Genomic DNA, 24,752 nt, shown 5'->3' with positions numbered 1-24,752 from the left:
AATTAGTTTAACTCGGCATCAAATTTGGCATGGACATTGTGGGCCAAGGGGCTTGTTTCTGTGCTGTACTGTTCTATGTTTTTTAACCAAACTTGCAGTAGCGTGAGGCATGTTTTGTCAAGGTTGCACTGAATATCTAAACAGACTTATAATTTTAGATTTGTTGGCATTTGTAAGAAAAAAAAGTCGTACATTGGATGTGTACATGCCTTTTTTTAATTATTTGTAGCATGTGGTATTACTTGTGATACTTTTTTTTGTATTAGCCACTGAGTGTTATTCACCTTTAACAAGAATTCTAGGATTAAAGATCTATAGATCTTCAGCATGGAGACATTAGGTTAGACGAACTAGGTACCAATGTCTGACTATGGGAGTGTGTAGGGGGTCACCTGAAATGAATTGAATTGGTGGTCTGCCGGGTACTACCCACTGCATGTCGACATGGGGGATCCCCAAGGGGCCAAAATATGGGTGCTAAATAGATGAGTGAGGTACCACTTAAATCAACAACCATGGTGTGCTCACTGCCATGCCTATATCAAACACAAACGGCAGACATTTTGCCTGCTGCAAAAGGCCTGCCTGATCCCCCACAAAGGGCCTAAAAAATGGGCTAGCATATAGACGAGCAAGGTACCACTCAAAAATAATGCCAACTGAACAAGTTGAGTTCATAGAATACAAAATGGGTTATGCCAACTAGTCCGCTGCACTACTGGTACCAGACATCCCAAAAATGGACACCTTAGACCCTGCTGACCAACTAGGCTAGCCTAGAAATTGTGGGTACCAGTTAAAACCAATTTTAAATGATCTATCACACCTTGGGGGATATAACATCACCTATGACAGAACAATTATCCGCTGCCTTGGGTTTAGATGATCAATCACAACCTAGGAAATACAAAATCACCCATGCCAGAATAACCTATTGCCTTGGTCCGACCAGACTCCCCAAATAGTCCCTTAATTGCCCAACTGGGAGGGGGGGGGGGGGTCTGATAGGCACAAGACAGCAGATAATTGCTCCGGTATCGGTCACTTTGTATTACCCAAGGTATGATTGATCATTTAAAGCAAACATTTAGCCCGATGGCAAGCATGCGGTCCAAGATTGACATTTTGGTCCCAAGCTCATTTGTATATGGCCCAATGTATTTTTAAAGTTTACTAGACCAAGTGCAGACCCGTTGGGTCTGCTCCCCCAACACAGCCGTTCCCTACCCGTAGCCCCCACGGGAGACGTGGTCCGCCAACTCAAGCGGCTCAGGAATCAGCAGTGCGGCTGTTTTTAAATGGCGTCTTTGAGGCAAGATGCGGAAGCCAGCAGCGGTTATGGTCGCTGGCCAGCAGGGGGTGACAAAATGAGTGGGGGGTGGGAGGGTGAAGGATTTTATTAAAAATGTGTACATAAACACGACAAAATTTAATGAGTGGATACTTGGAATGAAAAGTGAAATCTCTACCGAAATGGAAAAATTCTGGGCGTTTGTGGGTCTGACGTTGGCGTAGCAACGAATCAAAGGCTGGCACCCACAGTCTGGCAACCACAAGTCAGGCAGAAAGCCAGCAGCCACACAGTTTTAATATTATATAGATTATTAATGTACTTGTGTAAGGAGTGATTCATTAAAGAATAACAGACTCAAATGTTGACCCTACCCCTAAGGAAAATTTACTTTGTTATATTACATAAGGAAGAGTTATATTACAAAAGGAAGACGATACAGGACACTGAGCGCCCGCACGACAAGGCTAAAAAACAGCTTCCACCATAGAGCTGTGACACTACTGAACTCTATCCCCCTCCCACACTGATCCCCCCCCCTCTCTCTCACACACCCGCCCATACTCCTATATGTTTATAGTCTAATTTTTTAATAGTTTTTTTTTAAACATATTTTTATACTCATATTCCTGTGCAGCTGGAGGACTGCTCCAACAAAATTTTGTTGTCTTGTACAATGACAATAAAGATTATATTATTATGATATAGTTTCATTAAACCTTCAAACCTTTAAATTCAAAAGATATTAACTCCAAAGGACACTACAAAGAAATGAAATTAAAAAATGATCTGCGCTTGGTTCTTGCAAACAGTTGCAATTATTATAGTGTCCTTAGGTTCTTCTATATAGCTATTTAGCAAGTAAGTAACAAGATAGATCTTTAATCCTAATTTCACTTTATAAGATGACTGTAGAATCAGTTTTAATGATATATTATGAAATAAATCTATAGACAATATATTAAGCTCTGGATAAAAGATCATAAAAATTGAGGACACAGATTAGGCTGTGAATGTTTTACTTATAATATCAACATTGATCATATAATTTTGAGGTAATAGTGTTCGGAAACATGGTGACCATTTTGCACATACCATGATCACATAAACATTAAATAAAATGAATGGTAATTTCCCCAACACCCCTTTGTGATGCAGAGTGGTCAGTGCTCAGCATATACTCCAATTCCTTTGTACTCCACGCACCCATCTCAATATGTTCCGAGCCCGCCATGATATTCAGCTCTTCCTCTGTAACCTCCGCCTCCAGGCCTTTTTCTCTGGTAAGGCGTCCTCGGCTCCCGTCTTCAACATTCTTCCTCCTCGTGTACATTCCCAACTGCCGACATATCAATCGTCTTGACTTCTTCACTTCCCTTACCCAGTCCAATCTCACCCCCTGTGAATGCATAGCCCTCCGTTCACTCAGCATCAATCCCAACATTGTTATTAAACCCACCAACAAGGGAGGTGCTGGTGTAGTCTGACAAGCTGACCTCCACCATGCTGAGGCCAGGTACCAACTCTTGAACACCTCATACCTACCCTTGACCATGAGCCCACAGACGAACACCAGGCCATTATCTCCCAGAGTGTTACCGATCCCATAATCTCCCCTCCCGTCTCCAACCTTATAGTTCCCCCGGCCCCACACAGCCCATTTCTACCTCCTTCCCAAAATCCAAACAGGACTGCTCTGGCAGACCCATTGTTTGACTGGCCCTACCACATAGAATTAATCTCCAAATACCTTGATTCCATCCTATCCCCACCTTGTCCAGTCCCTTCAAAGGCACCTCACACAGCATTCAACTTTTTAATAACTATCAGCTTCTGGGCCCCCATTCACTCATCCTTACCATGAGCGTCCAATCCCTCTACCCCTCCAACCCCCACCAGGAAGGCTTCAAAACCCTCAGTTTTTTGCTTGACAGAGACACAATCAGTTGCCCTCTACTGACACTCTCCTCCAGAGGGCGGAACTTGTCCTCACCCTCAACGTCTCTTTTAACTCCCTTCTCTTTCTTCAAGTTAGAGGTATAGCCATTGGCGCTCGCATGGGCCCCAGCTACTCCTGCCTTTTTGTTGATTACGTCGAACAGTCCTTTTTCCAAATGTTCTCTTTTACCATCCCCCAACTCTTTATCTATTACATCGACACATGCATTGGGGCTGCCTCCTGCATCCATGCAGAACATTGATTTCTTTAACGTTATGACTAACTTACACCCTCCACTTGGACTATCTCACCTCTCTCCTCTTGATCTCTCTCCATTACTGGGGACAAACTATTGACCGACATCTACTACAAACCTAAGATTCCCAGTTACCTAGACTACACTTCCTCCCACACTGCCGCTCGCAGATATCTCCAATTCTCACTCTCTGCCGCATCTGTTCCCAAGATGATACTTTGTTATCATAAACGTGATTTCCCCCCACTGTCATAGATGGATCCCTCACCAGCTTCTCCTCTGTGCCCTCTAATTCAGATCTTGTTCCCCCTCATCCCTATTGAAGGATATCCTCGTCCTCACCTTTCACTCCACCAGGCTCCGCATCCAACACATCATTCTCCAACATTTCCGCCACCTTAAATATGATTCCACGTCATATCTTCCCTTTTTCACCACTATCTGCCTTCTGCAGAGACCGCTCCATCCACAACTCCTCAGTCCCAGCCAAACCACTCCTCTCCAGGTACTTTCCTCTGTAACTGTAGATGTAACACCCGTCCCTGTACCTCCTTCCTCACATACATCCAAGGATCCCAACAATCTCTCCAGGTAAGACAGAGGTTCACATTCACCTCGTCTTACCTGCATTTGATGGGTTGGGAGATTGCAACCTTCATGTGGTCCACCCCGTTTCGACGAATGCAATCAACCTGGCATGCACAAACAGAAGATCAAACAGAACAAGTTGTCTTACAACTTTAGACTGTGCATTCCAAACTCAAGAAGAAGACTGCATCCGATGTGGCCTTGTTTACATTGGTGAGACCAAGTGTAGGCTAGGTGAACGTAATGCCTATCACGTACGCTCGGGCTGCGAAAGCCGACTGGATCTCCTGGTAGCTAAACATTTCAGTTTTCACAATATGGAGTTCTTCTATCCTTAACTCACACCTGTTGCTTTATAATTTCTTGCCTTGTTCAACTATCTGCATATCAGACCCCCCCCCCCCCCCCCCCCCAACTGTATTAACCGATAACACACCAGTCTTTCACTCCCCACATTAATAAATCTTTCATCAAACTGAACAAGGGTCCCAACCCGAATTGTCGCCTATCAGTGTTTTCCAGAGATGCTGCCTGTGCCACTTAGTTGCTCCAGCATTTTGAATCTTTTTTTGTAAACCAGCATCTGCAGTTCCTTGTTTCTTCATTCTCAGCCATTTTTATTTGCCTGGGTCAGTTAAGAAAAGTACTGGCTAGCACATTGGAAATTTTTTTTTAATATATAATTTCCAGAGCCAACTGAACAAGAACATATACAATCCTTCAGTTTTGTTAAACTCCATTTGGTGTATTATATTTAGAAAATCTTTATTACAGGCCAGCACTGTTGTCTATTAAAGCAAAGGTAGTTGAGCACGAACAGTGTGTTCTCTGGTTTCTTTGTCCAGCCTTGAAACAACATTGCAAGGGACACACTGCTCATGAACTTGTCCCATGAAAAATTATCTAAATTATCAAAGTATGATATTATGTTGGATTTACACATTTTGCAGTCTAGAGAGATTGCTATTATATTAGTAGTCTCTCTTAGGAAACAAGTGAATGTTGCAAATGCCTTGCTGGTAGTGAGTTCACCAGGCAACGTCTCCAGGACCTGGTTGGCAATCTCCGACTGACCATTAGATTGTGGATGGAACACAGATGTGAGGCTGGCAGAGGAGCCAACCAGGAAAATTGAGGTGAACTGCGGACCCGTCAGAGACTATGTCTCGAGGGAAACCATGGAGTCGGATGACCTGGTTTACGATGAGGTGAGTGAGTTCTACAGCAGATGGGAGCTTAGGAAGAGGAAGGAAATGAGCAGCCTTGGAGAAACGGTCCACAATGGTTAGAATGACCATATTACCCTTGGACGGAGGCAAACCGGTGATGAAGTCCAGGGCGATGTGGGACCAGGGACAGTGCGGAGCAGGCAAGGTATGAAGGAGACCAGAGGGACATCTTATTCTGTGCACAGGCCAAGCAGGCGGAGACGAAAGACCGGGTGTCAGCCTCCACGGTGGGCCGCCAGAACCGCTGGTGCAGCAGGTAGAGGATGCGGCCGACGCCAGGATGACAGGCGAGATTAGAGGAATGGGCCCACTGGAGTACTTCAGAGCAGGCGGACACTGGGACAAATAACATTGGGGGGGGATCCAGAACCGGGATCAGGGTGATGATCCCGGCATTGCGAACTGTGGTCTCGATTGTCAGCTGTTAATTGGATAATAATAATATGTCCTGATTTTGTCCAATTAACAGCTGACAATTATCCCATTCCTTAGGTTGCATCTGAGTAAAATTCATTTCGAAATGCATTTATGGTTTACGATTATTTAAATGGTAAAATGTAGCTTCGGAAGCATTTTCTTTTTGCATGTTAAAACCCACCTGAGAACTATGGAAGATTTCGCAATTTTAATGATGGATTTTTCACTTTTAAAACTTTTTATATAACAAATTAATAAAGTTAAAACATAATGCTTTACTTTTGATGAAATGCAGTGAGCAAATGCGATAATTCCCGATATTTTCTATCTTTATATCTCCACGGCCAATGTTTGCTAACCACTTCCGCTGTTGTTGCCCCTTCAGCTCCCTCTTGTCTTTACCTTCGTTTTTCTTTATCTTCTGGACTCTAAAGTAAGATAACTGTGCCTCACGGTCACCCCGACTGGCACAGTTATTTACAGCTCAAAAACGGGCCGTTTTCGCGGGTTTTAACGGGTGTGAAAGTACGCGTTTCCAGCATCAATAACATTTACAGAAAGTGACGTTTGTACCCCAGTTAGATTTTGCGTCCACGTGGGTGAGGATCTATGATCCTGTGACCTTTCGTGAAATCACCCTATAGGTGCAGGAGTAGGCCAGTCAGCCCTTCGTGCCAGCACCGCCATTCAATGCGATTATGGCTGATCATCCCCAATCAGTACCTGCCTTCTCCCCATATCCCTTGATTCCGCTAGCCCTAAGAGCTCTATCTAACAATAGAAAACAGCTAGTATTTCTCCCCGTGATACATTGACACTTTCAAGGCCATGCCTTGCTAAATTGTAATGCTTCATACAACTGATGACGTGCTGGTAAATTCATACCTTAAACAAAGGCCCAGAGGTACATCGCTGAAGATAGAAGGATGCCAAGGGAAGCTACATTACCTTCGGGATAACGTAGAAACAAGGAACTGCAGATTCTGGTTACAAACGACAGTGAGTGCTGGATAGCGCTTATCCATGTTCTTCCGAGATGCTGCCTGGCCCGCTGAGCTGCTCCTGCACTCTGTCTCCGGGATATTAAGAAAGATACTTGAAGATAAGGCAAGCTTTAAAAAAATCAGAAACTGCTGTATGACGTCTCCATGATGTGATGTGGAAGCTTATAATATTTGACATAACATAACCATCTATTGATCTGCTTGAGCTACATTAGCGAATCCATCTCCAGGGATTTGGTGCCGATGTTCTGGGTCCGCTCTGATACTGGCCACGTCGTGTTTCATCTAACCTTTAAGATATAACACTCACAATTTATTTTTAAAGTAGAGTATTGTTTTAATGTTAAATGCTTGTGGCTTCACATCAGCCTGTGCCTGCTACATACAGATCGCGATTTGCAGGATGTCACATTGAAAAATAATCAAGTTCCCTAACCCTTCAGCCGCGGCCGTATGTAGCGGGTGGTGGCCGTGTGTAGGGGATAGCATGGACCACGTCCATTTAGACAACCTGTCAGTCCGAGCAGACCATGTCCAACAAAAGATGGCACCTGGGTCAAAGAAGGTGCGCCTTGGACAGGTAGCCAAAAACACGGCAACTTTTACTGGAGCCGTACAACCTAGCCGCACCCCTGTAAACGCTCGGCTTCAGAAGTGAAATCCCCAACACCCCCGAGCTCCGAGAGAGCAGCAGAAACCTTTAGTTTGACCTTTACGTACAAAATGCAAATCAGTAGATTAATAAATGGAGTGGGAATGGGGATTGGCTCATTCGAGTTACTTTGCACAATTTTAAATTCCTCCGCGTCCGTTGCTGGCATCAGTGAGAAATATAACGGATTGCTTGGCGGAGATGAAGGTGCGAGCGGAGCGCCGCTCTGTTCTGCGCTCCCGCCCTCCCGCCGGCTCCCAGCCTTACACCGCAGCTGCTGCTTCCGTTGCGACGCAGTGTGGGCGGCACTCGCTGCGCCCGGGGAGCGCTCATTTTTAAAATTTGATGATGTCAATAAGTTTTTTTTCCCGCAAAACAGTAATCGGAGATCAGCACTTACGGAACCGCTAGTTTTTCTCATAAGGCTGGACGGGCGGGCGGTTCGCGGCGGCACCGGATCGAAAGGCGACTCTCGCCGGTCAGCGCTTGCACTTTTCGCCGAGGCTGCAAACGAGTTCTGCATTTGAAATACGAGCACGGAATGGCAATGAGCTGCCTTCCCTGCCCGCGGCTGCAGATGTCAAAGCTGGCGGACTCGGTGTCTTCTGAAAGCGGCGGCTTTGTGGCATTTTTGTGGAATCTCATTTGACAGAAAGCGGAGGTGGAGAACTCGCCCCCCAAAGCCCGCGGTCCCGAGACAAGTCCGAGTCCGCTGCCCGCCGCAGCCTTTCCTCACACTGGAGCAGCAGTTGCAAAATGGGCGGGAAAACGGCGAAATATTCAAATATTGTATCTGTGCCGGGGTTACAGTAACTGATTCAACTGGTATCTGCGCTGATGTTATTTCGCAATATTTCACAACTGTGGAGGTGAAATACTAGATTTTCCACACGGCGACTGGCAAGGTTAATCGCATTTTGATATTTTATTAACGTCTCTGAAATAACATAGGACGAATTACTGGAAAATGTTAACTTTGAGATAGCTGCCTATCCTTGTGCTGGCATCACGTGTATTATATTGATGAGAAAAAGGGGGCGGATCGGGCAACGTCATTACAAGGGATCGCACATCAATTACTGGAAGGTTAGTAAATAGTATTCACGGAGCGGGGCCGGATTCCTCGTCTCACCATACCTGCTGGCGTTGGAGCCTTTGGGATTTCGACTTTTTGCAGTGTGAAGAATGGAAACAACTGATGGGTCAGTCGGTGACAAATTAACCAGCGCCGCAGCCAAGGGAGACTCGAAAGAAGTTAATAGTTTGCTGGAAAACGGGGTGCAAGCAGACGCGATCAATAAGTTTGGCAGAACTGCTCTCCAGGTTCGTGTTACTGTTCCTATCTTCTTTACTGCGCACTACACTTCCATTCATGAGAAACAAATGCGTGCTGCGTTCCTAGCATCATATTTTTTTAAACAACGTCCATTAGATTTTGTGTCAGTGTGGTCCAGACGGCAGTAAATACAGCAATGACGCATTGCTGAAATAGCTACAAGATATTTGGAAGGTGGGGGAAACCAAACGCATTTGCTGCGATGACAATACAATCTGATCATTGAATTGTCGTCAAACTATAAAAGTTCCCCAATTTTAAATGTGAAATTCCAAAGTAATAAAGTCGCAATTTTAATTTAATGATGCCAGCAATCACATCGTCTCGAAAGATACTTGCATATATTCAAACTATTATTCAACAGTATTGATTTTATTACGTCGGATATACCAGACTAAAAACTGCTTTTCTATCAGTATCACGGCTGCTCTTAAGCGCAGATTGTCGAATAGAAAATGTTTGAGTTTTGCAACGTGGACTCTCACCAACAGCACCTTTATTTATTTGCAGACGACATCAGTTAGTTGCAACTAACCTATATTTCCCAGGTTATTATGGTTAATTTATCTGTTTTCAAGTATTGTGACTGCAGCATAGGCAAAAATACAACACTGTAGATGCGATTTTGATGCGGAGCTTTTTGAACATAAATAACACCTTTCTCATATCACCGAAAAAAAGATTTTTGCAATAAGTTATAAGTAAGTACATTTTAGCGATTACATTTTAGCCCCTGTTGTAGTGTAATGAAGTGCCGTCGACTTTATAGCATGATAAATATTTAGAAATGTGAAGGCAGTTTATTTTTGCGTTAGAATGCACAGTATGCAAAAAAATCGCTTTCCAGATCTCCATCTACCTCTATACAGTAACACATTTTGTATTTCCATAACACTAACAGGCATTTTAGTCACTGAGGGCAGTGTTAAATAATCTACACCAATATAAAAGATTGAAGGATTTCTCCCCCAAAATTCCAAACATTTTAGGCATCAGTATTGTTTATATTTTCAATATTAAGATCCATAGTAAATTCAACTTATGTTACTTTACATAAAATATCTAACTAACCTTCAATAAGCCACAATGTTTTGCTTGAATCAAAAATATATTTTATATCATGATTTTGCGTTGAGTTAGTTCCATTATAAACAAAATATGCTTACATGCAGCCTTGATCCTCAATTTGTTAGTCCAATACGTTACAATTAAAAACAGTCAAAAAACACTTTGAGCTGTCTTCATAGCTTTCAAGGTGATGAGATCTTCCCCCTTCTAAAAAATGAAATTCAACAGCAATAAAGTTTGTACCTTCAGTTGTATGATAATAATGAACCATATTTTTCATTTAATTTAAGACGCCCGATCACCCCATGTGACATTTCATTTTAAATAGAATTGTAATATTTCAAACCAATCAGTGTAAAATTAAATCCGTAAAAATAAAATTGTGCCTCTAACATTATTTTGTCAACACTTGTAAAATTACAGTAAAGGACCGGGATTAGAGTCACATTTAATATATTTTGTATTGTTCATATTTAAACTATTATGTAATAACGTTTATTGTCCCAACTTCTAATTCTATTCTACATCGCAACAGTCTAGAAGTCGTGATATACTCATATTTTAAAACAACTTGCCTTTTGAATAATATCATGGTTATTTGTTTACCCTTTTTCTGTTCACTTTCTACATACACAAACCTAAATATAATGAACTTAAGAGCTAATGGTGTGTTTATATATCACTGTTTTTCTTCTTGAAACACTTGTTAACAAGTCCTGTTTTAACTATGTGGACATAATATCAAAGCTATAACAACATTTTCTAATTGAAATTGTCAAAGAATTGATGTAATTGCAGATAATTACATTTGATATGTTTAAAAAAAACACTTTCATTTATCTTTGTGGTCATGGGGAATATTTTCTTTTGAAATATGTTCAGAAAAAAGATGGACATAACGTTGTTCAATATTTCATTATTAAACAAATTTTGTAAAGAAGTGTCAAGACAAACTTTCTTAAATCAGAATTAGTTTGAAGTGTTGAAGCTGGACTATGCGAATCTGGAGGATTTTCTGTTATTCATACTGTGAAAATGATAAAATAACATTAAAAACCGATGATTGTCACTAACTTTATGTTAGTTTATAGACTTATGCCTGCACTAAGATTTTATTGTTGCAGAGAGAATTCTCATCGCCATTAATCCTGTTATGTGCTATTTTTAGGTGTGCACTGTGGTACAATCTCACATTTTTAAAATAATTATTGCCCTCTAACTTCCAGGTCATGCAGATGGGCCATTCTATAATAGCCAAATCGTTGCTAAAAGCAGGAGCTAAACCAAACCAACAAGATCATGGGGGATTCACACCAGCTCATGATGCGGCCAGGGAAGGCTTTCTGGACACTTTGAAAACCTTGGTGGACTTTGGAGCTAATGTTAATATTGAAAATTCTGAGGGCAATCTACCCATCCATCTTGCTGCACAAGAAGGTCACACCGACGTGGTTACATTTTTGGCAAAGGAATCAAACCTCACATTTAAAAACGAAAATGGACAGACTCCATATGAGCTAGCCCAGATATACAAGAGGACAGAGACTATGCAATGGATGGAACAAAATTTATAGGAAAAACAAAATAAGCAAGAGCAACCTTGTCATATTTATTTTATTTGTTGGCCACCACAGACATGAGTTCACTAATTTTCATTATTTGAAATTCCATTCTTTTAATACTTGTGGAGAGAGGATGTTGTTGCATTCATGCCTTTTTTAAATGATTCCATGTCATCATGCTAAATTTTATTTGTTGTAAATCAGTATTAATATAGAATCAGGTAAACTTTGTTGATGTTGTCTTTAATTATATGATAAAGTTTATTAATGTCAAGGTTTAACATGGCTAGTGTAGCTTTTGACTTAAAACAATCAAGCTAATGGGGAATAATTTATGATGGTTGCAGTAGGCAGATTATGCAAATGTCCTCTGCCTTCCTTCAGCTGTTGAAGGTTGGTCTCTTCGGAACATCGTGGTTTTCATATTTTCATAAATGATCACGTTTCTACATTGTTTTAAACGCTGAACACTTTGTGTTTGTTTCATTTATGTAGCTTTAATATTCATTGGATGGCCATTGAAGTATTGCTTGATATCATGAGTGAATGCAGAGAAATGTAGTTGTTAAACATTATTTAATGTACTTATTTTTGTTTAATAAAAATTAAATTATAAGCTTTCTATTTACTCAATGTAAATATTGAATTGCTTTCATGGCCTTGAATTGTATCAAGTATTGTCTTCATAAGTTATAAAAGATTAAACTGCTCTTTCGTTCCAATAAATACTTGTGAGTGTAAAGGTTATGTATTTTTAATGTTGTGAATGGAGTACCATTACCTGAATTAATTTATTTAATTACTGTGACAGATAACATAAAGCATTCAAATTTAATGAGTCCTTGCTTCCTCTACAAATCCATATGTAGCGGGACATCCATGCAATAAAATGATTTATAAAAGTTCTGAGTAAGTTAGTAGAGGTTGTCTTTGAAAAGGATTTACGTATGGAATTAAAAAAAATTGATTGACTTTTGGTAATTTAGTAACTGTCGAGTTACTTTATTTTGCATTTGATTCATATTGTTTTAATTGGTAAAATTATGTCGTGCAAGCTCAATGATGAACGGCAATCTCAAGAAAGAAACCACGGGTAATAAATGTTAATCTTTTCCACACCAAAACCTCACAATGCCTGGCATTGTAGTTTTAAAACATTGGGTATTTTAAAACGTGATTTCACTTAATTACACCTTTGTCGAAAGTTAAAATGTTTTAAAACATCTCATCAATTTTACGCATTTTAACGAAAATCCTGGAAGATTTAGTTTTACTAAAGTAGGACGGTATCGCTTATATGCGCAACCCTCTAACCACATGATGGAAATGTTTGCCGACGATAGGCTAATATGCCATTCAAGTATATGTATATGCACATAAACTATTCAACCAATATATGAATTGCGAAAAACTATATACGTAATATACAAGACAGTTAGAAGACAAACGTCCTTATCGCAATTTAATCAAAATACAAGCTCTTGCAGTTGCAATATTATATTATTTAAATCATGTCTATAAGAAAGCAAAATCGGAATTTCGCAGCAAATATAGGCGAAAGCGAAACTTTTAGCACCAAAAATTACATGATAAATTAATTATCGCAAAGTATAAATGAAAGCGATACGAATGTGGTAAGGTGCGTAACAATGTGAATGGGACATATTTACATGCCCACGGTGAAAGTGGAGATACTGTTGTAGGCCGACACTATTGCAAGATAAAACAAAGACATAATTAAGGATCATGTCTTGGTACATACCTCGATTGTTTCAACGTATTATGTTAAAAGAATCTGGTGTCTTTATTGAAACAGCATTAGCCATAATTGTAAAATAAAAATCATCACATGTCTGAAGAAGGGGTTCGACCCGAAACGATGCCTATTTCCTTCGCTCCATAGATGCTGCCTCACCCGCGGAGTTTCTCCAGCATTTTTTGTCTACCTTCGATTCTCCAGCATCTGCAGTTCCTTCTTAAAGATCATCACATATTTGCCGAGTTTTTCCTCTTTTTTTCACCCCGGTCAAATATTTTCACTTCGCCCTCTGTTCCCTGACTTTCCACTTTAGGAGTACGGCTTTTACAGTGTATATTTTGATATTTCAATTCGAAATATTGAAAACAATGCCTTGGAAAACAAAGTTGTAGTTCACCACACCTCCCAGCGTCATACGTTAGACGTTGTGCATCCTGTTGTAAAAGTGCCCACTGATAAAGAAGCAAGATAAAAACGTTTTTTTTTTAAATATTATGAATTAAAAATGCTTTTGCCAATATTACTACAGTGTTGATTTTTTTTCCGTTCAGAAACTGCTCGACTGAGTTATTGGGCATATGGTGGAGACACAAGAGACTATAGATACAGGAATCTTGAGCAAAGAAACAATATGTTGGAGTAATTCAGCTGGCCAGGCATCACCTGTGGAGCGAAATTGACTGACGATATTTCAGGCTGGGACTTTTCTTCAGAGGACTGATGATCTCCCCTGTACTCCCATCAGTCTGAATTAAGACCCCGACCGAAATGTCGTCTCTTTCCCTGCATACGTGCTCTCTGCCTGGACCATAAGTTCCTCCAGCAGTTTTTTGATATTGGGCACATGGTCTCATGTTGGATGCACATGTTCATACTGAAACTCAATTCTCCCCTTCTCAAGTGAAGTGCTTGAATATTAGTTTCAGAACCTAGATGTCGTGGGTCGAAAACGGCAGTGTCTACCGCCAGCCGATAGTTTCAGATACATTCAGGGGGGGAAATAACGTATTTGGCATATCTCTTTTCTCACTGCTTGTGGAGTTCAGGGAGCCAAACAAAAATGCAAGTTTGTCAGCAATCGCGTGATCAGTAAATAAAATGAGCCTCGCAGTTCTGAAGTCAATGACCAGAAACGTTCCTGATAGCTGGAGGTTATTACAAGATGGTCACATTAACTGAAGTACGGTGTCGTCTTACAGTTAGCCTCGAGTAACAAGTGACGAATTAACAATCCCGATTTTGGTCATCATATTTTGATTGGTAAATTCAAAATGACTAGATGTGCGATCTCAGTACTTGTATTTGTCAGGTGTATGCCTACGGTACTGTATAAATCCTTTTTTTCGGTGAGTTTTACTTGATGAAGGACAAAACAAGAGCACTCTCTTGGTTGTTTGTATTTTTATTTCCTTGATTACTGCATCTTGGTCAACTGCCAAATACCGCGTTGTACGTCTAAAAATCCCAGTCTGCAGCATTGTGGAAACACAACCTTTGCATGAAGAGGGGGAACTGTCACCGGGTCAGTTTGACATGTAAATGGTCGCGCCAGGTCGGCAAAATGAGCACGCCCAAACAACAACGAGCAGTTTGACGAGGACAGCCTGGCAAAGGGCAAGAGACACTCAAGATGGTGAATCTCCTGCAAATCTTCGTACTCCTTCATTACATTAATGAAGCTCATCCAATCCGTGAGAAAAAGCATGGAAACTGCACTAACATTTTGAATTTGATAGGTTTATGTAAGAATTCAAAAAAATAATTAAAACGTTGTAAATATTTCCATTGAAGTTATAGTATTTAGCAAGTGAGCAAATGATCTATCCAATCATGTTATTTTCTGCTAAAAGTAGTACATTCGACTCAAACAATTTCATCATAGCCAAACCTATTGCCCACTAACATACAATTTTTGTCAACATTCCTGCAGGATATTTTACCGGAACTGCATACGGAGGTCTACTCATACAATGCAAATTCAGGTAAATTTTAATAATTTATCGCACTATATAGCATTGGTTAAGATTAGCTGAGAAGCAACATTGCACATTTTGTATAGATTAGGCTGAGAGGAACACCTTATCAGCTGGCAGGACTGGAAAGGCAGGAATTTTGGAGCCTGGGAGCTCAGGATTAAGTTACATATTTTAGTGTTTCTATAAGGGAAAGAAATTGCACCTTCCCCATTCACAAATATTATATGCATACACAGGAATAGGCCAAATGTGTCTTGACCTTAAAGCAATGCAAAACTTGATAAAGTAATAATAGTTAATGTAAAATGCAAGACCTTAAGATGATTGATTTGGTGGAAAACCCCTGTCTGATCAGCTTTATCCCAAGGTGTCAAGACGCTAGTCGAGTAACATACAGTAACTTGTGCTATGACATCCTTCACCCATACAATGGTTGCCCGCTTCTTTGGGTCTTTTGAAGGAGTAGATATAACCATATGAAGCTGAATCAGTACACATGGAACTCTGACCTGTAACAATCTACTGCTCCATATCTTTGCATGTTTAATTTGCTTCAAGTCAAATAATATTAGATCAATATATTTTTTAAACTTTTGAATCATATGTAATATCTGGAGGCCCTGGTTAAATCATTAATCTGACTTTAATAAGGAATATTTGCAATTTAAATATTTGAGTATATGCATTTAAAGCTGATGAAATATTATAAGTATTAGACCTGTGCCATTGCAAACAGATACTTTAACAATTAAAAAGTTTTTAAAGGTCACGGGGAGTCTAATTTGTTCCTTGGCGCATCAGCAGATTACTAACTTTATGAGTAATCATGCTGTAGATGTATACACCAGAAATTTGTGAAACAACAGTTATTGAAGCAATGAATTACATAGTTGGCACAAACTAAATAGCAACTCATATTTCCAATTCTGAAAAGAGATTATTAAAATATTTTTCCGAGAACACATTGTCATTGGCCTTTTATTGGCTATTCATATTTTTTGCTGATCACTATGTCTGCCATGTCAATCAGACATTGTTGGTCTGGATTCTCATTGTTGATCTGGATACTCAGGTCTCAATCCTATTGTTTATGATTTACTTTACAGATGGGATTTTAACTCCCGTCTCCATTAGCCCAGAACTCTGGATTATTATCCAGAACATAACTAGAATACTATCACATCCCATATACATATAACAATTTCACACATTGCTTTTGGATTCTGGTGGATTGCTTGTATAATGATAGCAAACATGATCAGACAAAAATAGGGACGGTACCAATATTTTCTCACAATGGAGAAATTGGTGCAGGCATTTCTTCTGATGTGTGGGTGGACGTAGTTGACTCAGTTAGCTCGATGCTTGATATAATAAAAGTAGTTGAGCTGGGAGGATGGGAACCTTTAGTCTGTCTCCAATGATCACAATTGATTTAATATTGCCAGAATACAATCGTACCACAAGTTCAGAGGTTTGTCCCTGGTTGGGTTCATGGCCAAGACTATCCAAGGGTAAAGGTCTCCTCTCTGTAAGATAAGCCCTTCAACATTGTGTCTGATTACATCTTGATAGTAGTTTATACTTGCAGAGTTAGTTGATTTTAGTTGCATAACATTTGGAAATGTTTGCAATCTTAGTTGTGTAAATTGTTAACAAAAGTATTTTCAGTACTTGCACTCAAGTACATTTCAAGCTCTGCACCATGGGATACATTGTTCCTCTGTCTAGAATAATGATACAGGGCGGGGGACAGGTAATGGGATACAGGGAAGTGTGGGTACCTGTAATCAACAATCTGCAGTTTGTTGGAATAGATTAATAGAAACCAAGGCTGGAACAGTGGTTAAGCATGCTTGATTGATGCTTAACTTTTCTCTTACAAAGGTAATCACAAATCAAAATGAAACACAGTCAGATGGCACAGTAGTGCAATGGTTAGCATTGCTGCCTTGCAGCTTCAACTAATTTCACCCTGACCTTAGGTGCTGTCTGTTTTGAGTTTGCATGATCTTTCTGTCACTACATGGGTGCCTCAGTTTCCTCCTATATGTCAAAGGCGTGTTAACTGGTAGGTAAATTGGCTACTGTAAATCATGCAAGTAGATGACAGGAAGATATAGCAAGAGTTAATGAGGATGTAAGGGGAATATTGAGATTAGTTGGCTGGTTATTTGAGGTTGGTGGAGATAAGGTGGGGCCCATGGCCTACTTCTATGGTGCTTAACTTTTGAGAATATTAAGGCTTTAATCAAACAAAAGAGTTGGGGTCTGGAGTCTGATAGGTAGTGGAAAATACAGAAGTAGAGCAGTTCATCTGCGGCTTCTTTACAGACCCTGTTATTATCTTGTGCTTATGGGTATGGGATCAATTGCATAACATGATTTTTGTTCACTAGTTTGAAAGAGGGTGGGGATTACAGGATGTGCAAATTGTCCTTGGCATAATGGCCATACAGGTGATGGAGCCAAGAAAAAAATGTACTGGCGTAGGAGACCCAAAGTTAGGGAAGTACACTCTGTTTTCTGCAGCAAAGTCAACTGTCCCTAACTATGTTGCCCGCCCAGTATCAAGGTTAAAGACATCTGGACTGGAGATTTACATGTAATGTGAGGAGGATGATCTAGGTATTGTGGTACAAATAGGCATTACACCATAAGTAGAAAAAGATGGGTTTTGCTGTAGGATTATGAGCAGTTTTGGGCAAAAACAGAACTTAAAGGTAAAATTCTCCAAATTATAATTTGCCACATTCAAATTATTTGAGAGCAAATGATATTCGAGAAGTAAATGCATGGCTTAAGGATTTATTCTTCTAATCCTTGGTATTGGTACTTGTATAGGTTTATTATAGTCACGCACCAATAAATCAGATCATACTATACAATCACGCCATGGCCAAGTACAACAGGTAGTGCAATAGAGAAAGATACCAGCGTAGTTCCAGAGAAAAGTCCAGTGTCCTTGAGGAATGTTGGGAGTTCAGGGCTGCATCTTAGTTCATGGGAGGACCATTTAGTAATCTGATAAAAGAGGAAAAGCAGCTGTTCCCAACTCTGGTGGTACACACTTTCAAGTTTTTGTATCTTCTGCCCAACAGCAGAAGAATAAACTAATTCTTTAATGAAAGAGGGTAAAAAAGGTATTTGATTAGGTATGGCTTAGGTAAGGCAATGTGAAATGTAAATGGAGTTGATGGTGGGGTGGCTGGTCTGTATGATGAACTGGAGTATAACTCTGCAACTTCTTTTAACACAATGGCATGCATTCTACAATGCATCAGTAAAAGTTAGTGAGAGTCATTGGAGACCTGCTGAACTTCCTTCATCTCCATGAAGCACTAACCCAAGTATTGAGGGGTAAAAAAAAGCTTTTCCATTGTAATGGGCTTCACTTGAACTGTGATGTGATCGGCGACCAGGTGAATCACATAACTAGGATTTAAACCAATTGGATGAAAGTAAGGAATTTGGCTGTGTAGAACAGACAAAGAGGGTTTGAGGCCTAGAGTAAATTACCCATAATCACAGTGAATAGTACACTCAGTTTTAATGCCAAGTGGCCCACTCTTACCCTTGCATACTTGGGCATGCTTAGGTGTGGCAGCAGATATTGTGAGAACTCATATGATGTTTTCAATTCCAATGTTTAATGTGCAAGTTAAAGGTTGTTTTAGCAAGACCTTGGGAGCTGTAAACACAGGAGAAATATTCTCAAAATGGAATAGAGACAATCAAAAGTCGCATTCTTCTTTACTGATCCCCTACCTGATGTGGGCGCCTGGGACTAGCGGGAGAATGCTAATTACCAGTAACAAGAGGGCAGCACAGTGGCATAACAGTAGAGCTGCTGCTTTACAGTGCCAGAGATCCAGGTCCGATCCTGACTACGGATACTGTCTGTACGGAGTTTGTACATTCTTCCTGTGACCGCGTATGTTTTCTCTGGGTGCTCCGGTTTCCTCCCACACTCCAAGGACATACAGGTTTGTAAGATAATTGGCTTTGGTAAAATTGTAATTTGTCCTTAGTACGTAATATAGTATTATTGTACGAAGTGATCGCTGGTCAGCATAGACTCAGTGGCCCGAAGGGCCTGGTTCCGCACTGTATCTCCAAAGTCTGAAGTAAAGAGGAAAAAAACATACTGCTGAACAAAAGGCATGGCTGGAAATATCTCAGATGGTCAGCTGCAGAACTTCTGTAACATTTTCTTGGATACAGTGCACGAAATATTTTAATGATCCAATTAATTCACACTCGCGTATGAACTTGAGTATATTCTTGTATGTTTATAACATTGCCCCCTAGCTCCATCAAACATCAGCTAACATGTCATTAGAGTTGATGCACCTAGGAGTCAGCAACCCCCTCTGCCACTGAATCCTCAACTTTCTGACCAATAGACTACATCAATGAGAATAGCGACAATACATCCTCCACAATAATTCTTAATACTGCTGCACATTAAGGATGTGATTTCAGCACCTTCTATCCCTATAGACTCATGGCAGTGCAGCCAAATTTTGCTCTCACACCATCTACAAGTTTGCAGATGATACCATCGCCACTATTTGCAGTTTGCAGTGGGTTGGAATTCTAGCAGTGACGGGATGGAGTACAACAACGTGATAGAGAGCAAAGTAACATGGTGTCAGGTTAACAACCTCTCCCTCAATGTTAGCAAGACAAATGAGCTAGTTATTGACTTCAGGAAGAATGGTGGAGTACATGCTCCATTCAATGGTGCTGAAGTGGAAATAGTTTGGAGCTTCAGGTTCCTCGGCATAAATATTACCAACAATCTGTTCTGGACCAGCTACACTGAAGCTGCGGCCACAAAGCACAGCAACGTCTCTACTTCCTTGGGGGACCAAGGAAATTCAGCATGTTTCCAATAACTCTTGCCAACTTCTACAGATGCACGGTAGAAAGCATTCTATCAGGTTTCATCATAGCTTGATTTTGGTACAGCACTGTGTAAAACCACAAGAAACTGTAGATAATTGTGGATTTGAATTGTGAATTGTATCCATCACAGACCAGACTTCCAACCATTGTCTGCATCTAGACTTTACACTGCCTTAGGAAAATGGACCAAATAATCAAGAGCCATTTATAACCCGGTCATTCCCAGGAGAATGCATCAAAGGTTGGATTAAAGATCAGCTGCCAGAAGACTAAGACCATGCAGACTGGAGACCAGCAGCCAATAGACCAACTGATAATCAATGGGGAACCTACGGAAAACGCCACAAGATTTACCTATCTTGGCAGCATGTTCACAGCAGATGGAGATGTAGAGGTCAACATCAACTCCCGAATTGGTAAAGCTGCATCAGTCTTCAGAAGAATGCAGCCAATATAGTCTAGTGGCGGGATATCCAAGATGCTAAAAGTCAAACCCTTCCAGTCCGTAGTCCTCCCTACAGCCCTCTATGCCAGTGAGACATGGAAAATCAATGTGAAGATGAAAAAGAAATTGGATGCATTCCAACAACGCTGCTTGAGTAAGATCCTGAAGACTAGCTACAGAGACCAAATCAGAAACGAGGAGATCTACAGGGAAACTGCAACAAAGCCTCTCAGCCAGGATATAGAGGTACGCAGGATGAAACTTGCAGGACATGTACTCAGAATGTCACCTGAACGTGTACCTAAGATATCAATTACATGGCAACCTGACGGAAGAAGAAAAAGAGGCCGACCAAAACTCACATGGAGGCGAACATTCCAGAAGGATTTGGAATCCCGGGACGCTAACTTATCGAGGGTGGAAGACATTGCACGTGATCACACACAATGGCAAAAGCCTGCTGCCCAATGCACTCAACAGTATGAGAGGAACTACAGGGCCTGTCCCACTTGGGCGTCATTTGCGCGTCACGCGGGTGGCACGCGAGGATTTTGAGAATCCCCAAATCCTGGGGCACCGCGCGCTACTGCGCGCCATTACCTATGGCACCACGCCTCATTATGCGCCATGCGCGCACAATGCACGTGTCACGACATGACGCGTGTGTAAATGACGCCCAAGTGGGACAGACCCTTAAGTCTAAGTAAGTCATTCCCACTTTAATCCGCTCCGTCATGCAGAAGATACAAATGCTTGAAAGCATAAACCACCAATTCATGAACAGCTTCTTTCCCTCTGTTACCACACTTTTGTGGTACTCTCATAAACTAAGGTGTAGTTCCAATCCTCCAATATATCTAATTACAGACATCTGACTTTTTTTCTGGAACTGTAATGCCTCAATGCTGAAAACTATATTCTGCACTCTGGGATTTTTCTCTTTGCTCAACCTATTGTATTAGTGTTTGGCTTTATTGTATTCATGTATTAAATTATCTGATTAAAGAGAATAGGATCTGAATAACAGCGAAAAACAAAAGCTTTTCACTGTATCTCAGTGCAGATGCTAATAATAAACCAAGACCCACTCTCTTCATTCCTGTTAAATTACATCTTCTTACTCATCAACAAAAACATTGGACAACTATACAGCATAAACCTACAATTATCTTTCCTTGAACTAATTTGGTTTTAGTTTCAAATTTAATCATAAACTCAATGTGAAATCCTATAATGTGTGATCTCTTTTCATAGCATATTTCTTATACTGAAATTAGTAATTAACTGAAATACATTGTTGATTCCATATGTAGTCCTCTGGATCACTGCCCAGAATGCATCCAATGAATTCTTCTAAATTCTCTAATCTACTTTTGCTAATTTGTCAGTCTACTTGAAGGCTCCATAGCAGAAGCGTCCATGTCACGGGGCTGGAAACTGGAAGTATCCTGAGCTAATTCTGCTACCACCATCATCTATTGCAACAAGTGATGGCTCCCACTGATTGGCGCCGGAAACCTGCGTCCTTTTCAGGACGGACGATGACAGCGATGTCAAGATTTGAAACATGGAAGAAGGATACGAAAGGAGAAGTCTACTAGAAGATTGAAGACCCCCTACAATAACTGTTACACCATTGCTAAACAATCCTCTGATTTATACTATAACAGAAAATCTGCTGTTGATGAGCTTGCCAATTTTTTTTTATTGTCTCACAAATTCTCATATTGGAATTCTACTTCCTAATTTTCTGTCCCAAGATAATTTCTTACTACCTCAATTGTATCATTATTAAAGATAAAGTGTGCTCCATACATGTCGAGTTATGCTTGTAATAAGGCTCGTACGACGACGTAAACAGAGTATACCTTTAATCTGTACAATAACAGCAGCAACTGCAACAGCCTCGTGTAAGCCCAGGCCTCTCTCTCTAACTGCCCACACCCTGGGTTCCAGACACATCCGGTTACTGGAGCCTGGCTTCTGGCAGGGTCCTAGTGCCCCTCTGCTCAGCCTTACACTATTATTGCATAATACCACATCTCCCTTTCTTTGAGAACAAAGGGTGGACTACCTTTGTCTCTGCAGGTCTTAAGGGGTTTATTCTGCCCTTTTGCTGGAAGACCTGTCCCTGATCTAAGCATGCAAAATAGAAATAAAATAACTTACACGTTACCATACTGTGAACTATTCTTTCAGGTTTCAGGTAAATGTAACAGGTTTACAGAACATTTTCACATCACATTTCACTCTCTCTTTTTCTTTATTGTAGAAAACAGATCAATAAATCACAAATCAAGTCTCTTCGGCTTTCTAACCTCTCTCCCACACCTTGTCCGCACAGTCTCTGTGGTGGGGCCCTCTCCGCTGGGTGATGCTGTCACTGGTGGAGCTGGGTCTGGTGGAGCTGGCTCTTCTCCCACCCCACCGGTGGCTCATCCGCGTCGACTACCTCACTGTTGGTCTGCAGCGGCACCAAGTGCTGCCGGTTCCTCCTCAGTGTGCCCTGAGGCACCTGGATGATATAAGAGTGAGGGGTATTGTGTGTAGATAGCACTTTGCCCTGGACTCGTGCATCGGTGATCCACACATCCTCCCCAGGTATTAGTGGCTCCAGATTTCTCGCTCCGTGCCTCTTGTCAAAGGATCTTGCGTCGTTCCACCTCTTCTCCCTTTCTTTGGCCCCCAGCGCGTTGTAGTCAGGCAAAACTGGATTCAGCAGGGTTGGAAGGGCAGGAACTGTAGTGCGGAGGCGGCGCCCCATCAACAGCTCGGCTGGGCTATAGCCGTTCCGTAGAGGGGTTGCTCTGTAGGCCAGCAATGCAAGATATGGGTCTGACGCCTTTGTTAGCAAGTTTTTCACGGTTTGTACAGCGCGTTCCGCCTCCCCATTGCTCTGAGGAAACCTGGGGCTGCTCGTGATGTGCATAAAGCCATACTCTGCTGCAAAGGATTTAAAGTGGCTACCTGAGAACTGGGGCCCATTGTCACTTTTAAGAAATTCACAAATTCCATGACGAGCAAATATGGATTTCAGGTGCACCACCACATCTGTGGACCTTGTGGGTGATAGTAGCGCAACTTCCACATATCTTGAGAAATAATCTACGACTAATAGATAAGTCTTGTTTTTCAGCGTGAATAGGTCAGCTCCCAAGGTTTGCCAAGGCCTGTCTGGCATCTCCGTTGGCATCAGCGGCTCTTTGACGTTCCTTCGCTCTTGGATGCAGGTTCTACATTTCAGCACCATGTCATTCAGCTGGCTGCTGAGTCCTGGCCACCATACCGTCTGTTTGGCCCGGCCCCTGCACTTTGTTACCCCCAGGTGTCCCTCATGTAGTCTCTGCAGCACATCACCTTGTAAGGCTGATGGGATGACGAGCCTCGTGCCCCGCAGCAGCAGCCCATCGTGCACAGTCAGCACTGCTCTATCAGCCCAGTAATGTCTCAGCACTCCCTGCAGTTGGCTTTTGTCGGGCCAGCCGTCTGTGCAGTACTCCATCAGTGCAGAGCATGTGCTGTCTGCCTGTAGGTGCTCCCGTAGGCTGCTCAGATAATCTCCACTGACAGGAATGTTGCTGATGACAGAGTCTACATAGATGTTGGTGTCCTCTAGTAGGCTTGTGTCTGTGTGTGTTCTTGCGGCTCTCAGAGGAGCACGAGATAAGGTGTCGGCTGTCCACAGGCTTTTGCCAGGGACATGATCTACTGTATAGCTGTACCTCATGAGTCTCATCCTAAATCTTTGGATTCTTGGTGGGAGGTCATCCAAAGCTTTCCCTCCCAGCAGACTCACCAACGGCTTGTGGTCAGTTTCCAGCTCAAATGGTCTTCCCAGGATGAAACAGCTGAACCTTTCACATGCCCACGTCGCAGCCAATGCCTCCTTTTCTACTTGAGCATAGCGCTGCTCTGTTGGTGTCATTGCCCTGGACGCATATGCCACAGGTGACCACATGGCATCGCTCTTCTGCAGCAGGACTGCCCCCAGGCCAAAGGAAGAGGCATCAGCAGAGATCTTTAGAGCACTGTTCGGGTTATATAATGTGAGCACTGGTGTGGATGACAGCTCTGTTTTTAACTGATCAAAGGCGGCCTGCTGCTCTGTCCCCCAGTACCAGTGGTTCTTCTTGGACAGCAGGTCTCGTAGCACTTTGTCTTTTTCAGCCAGGTTTGGCAAGAAGCGGCCCAGCTGATTGACCATGCCCAGAAAACTCCTGAGTTCGCTGACATTTTTGGGTGCATCCATCTCTTGTACTGCTCTCGTCTTCTCTGGATCTGGCTTCACTCTATCTGCTGAAATTACATGACCCAGGAAT

At 41.6% G+C, this 24,752-nt stretch overlaps 1 protein-coding gene and 1 long non-coding RNA gene across 3 annotated transcripts; both read left to right on the top strand.

The window, feature by feature from the left end:
* Positions 1-7,576: 7,576 nt before the first annotated feature.
* On the top strand, positions 7,577-12,323 carry cdkn2c (cyclin-dependent kinase inhibitor 2C (p18, inhibits CDK4)). Of its 2 annotated transcripts, none has more exons than XM_055641800.1 (2): positions 7,577-8,462; positions 11,007-12,323. In XM_055641800.1, exons 1-2 carry the CDS (start codon positions 8,400-8,402, stop codon positions 11,352-11,354), a joined length of 411 nt encoding a protein of 136 aa, XP_055497775.1. In that variant the 5' UTR covers positions 7,577-8,399; the 3' UTR covers positions 11,355-12,323. The 2 variants fall into 2 exon arrangements, with proteins under 2 accessions (XP_055497775.1, XP_055497774.1); XM_055641799.1 differs by having other exon boundaries at positions 7,583-8,699.
* A 2,226-nt stretch (positions 12,324-14,549) lies between these two features.
* Positions 14,550-22,152, top strand: LOC129700674 (uncharacterized). Its single transcript, XR_008724087.1, has 3 exons — positions 14,550-14,734; positions 15,032-15,083; positions 21,822-22,152. It is a non-coding gene; the product is annotated as an uncharacterized LOC129700674 (long non-coding RNA).
* The last annotated feature ends 2,600 nt before the right edge of the window (positions 22,153-24,752 follow it).

This window comes from Leucoraja erinacea, chromosome 10, assembly GCF_028641065.1.
Source record: "Leucoraja erinacea ecotype New England chromosome 10, Leri_hhj_1, whole genome shotgun sequence".
NCBI lineage: Eukaryota > Metazoa > Chordata > Chondrichthyes > Rajiformes > Rajidae > Leucoraja > Leucoraja erinaceus.
This window is presented reverse-complemented; position numbering and strand designations above follow the sequence as displayed.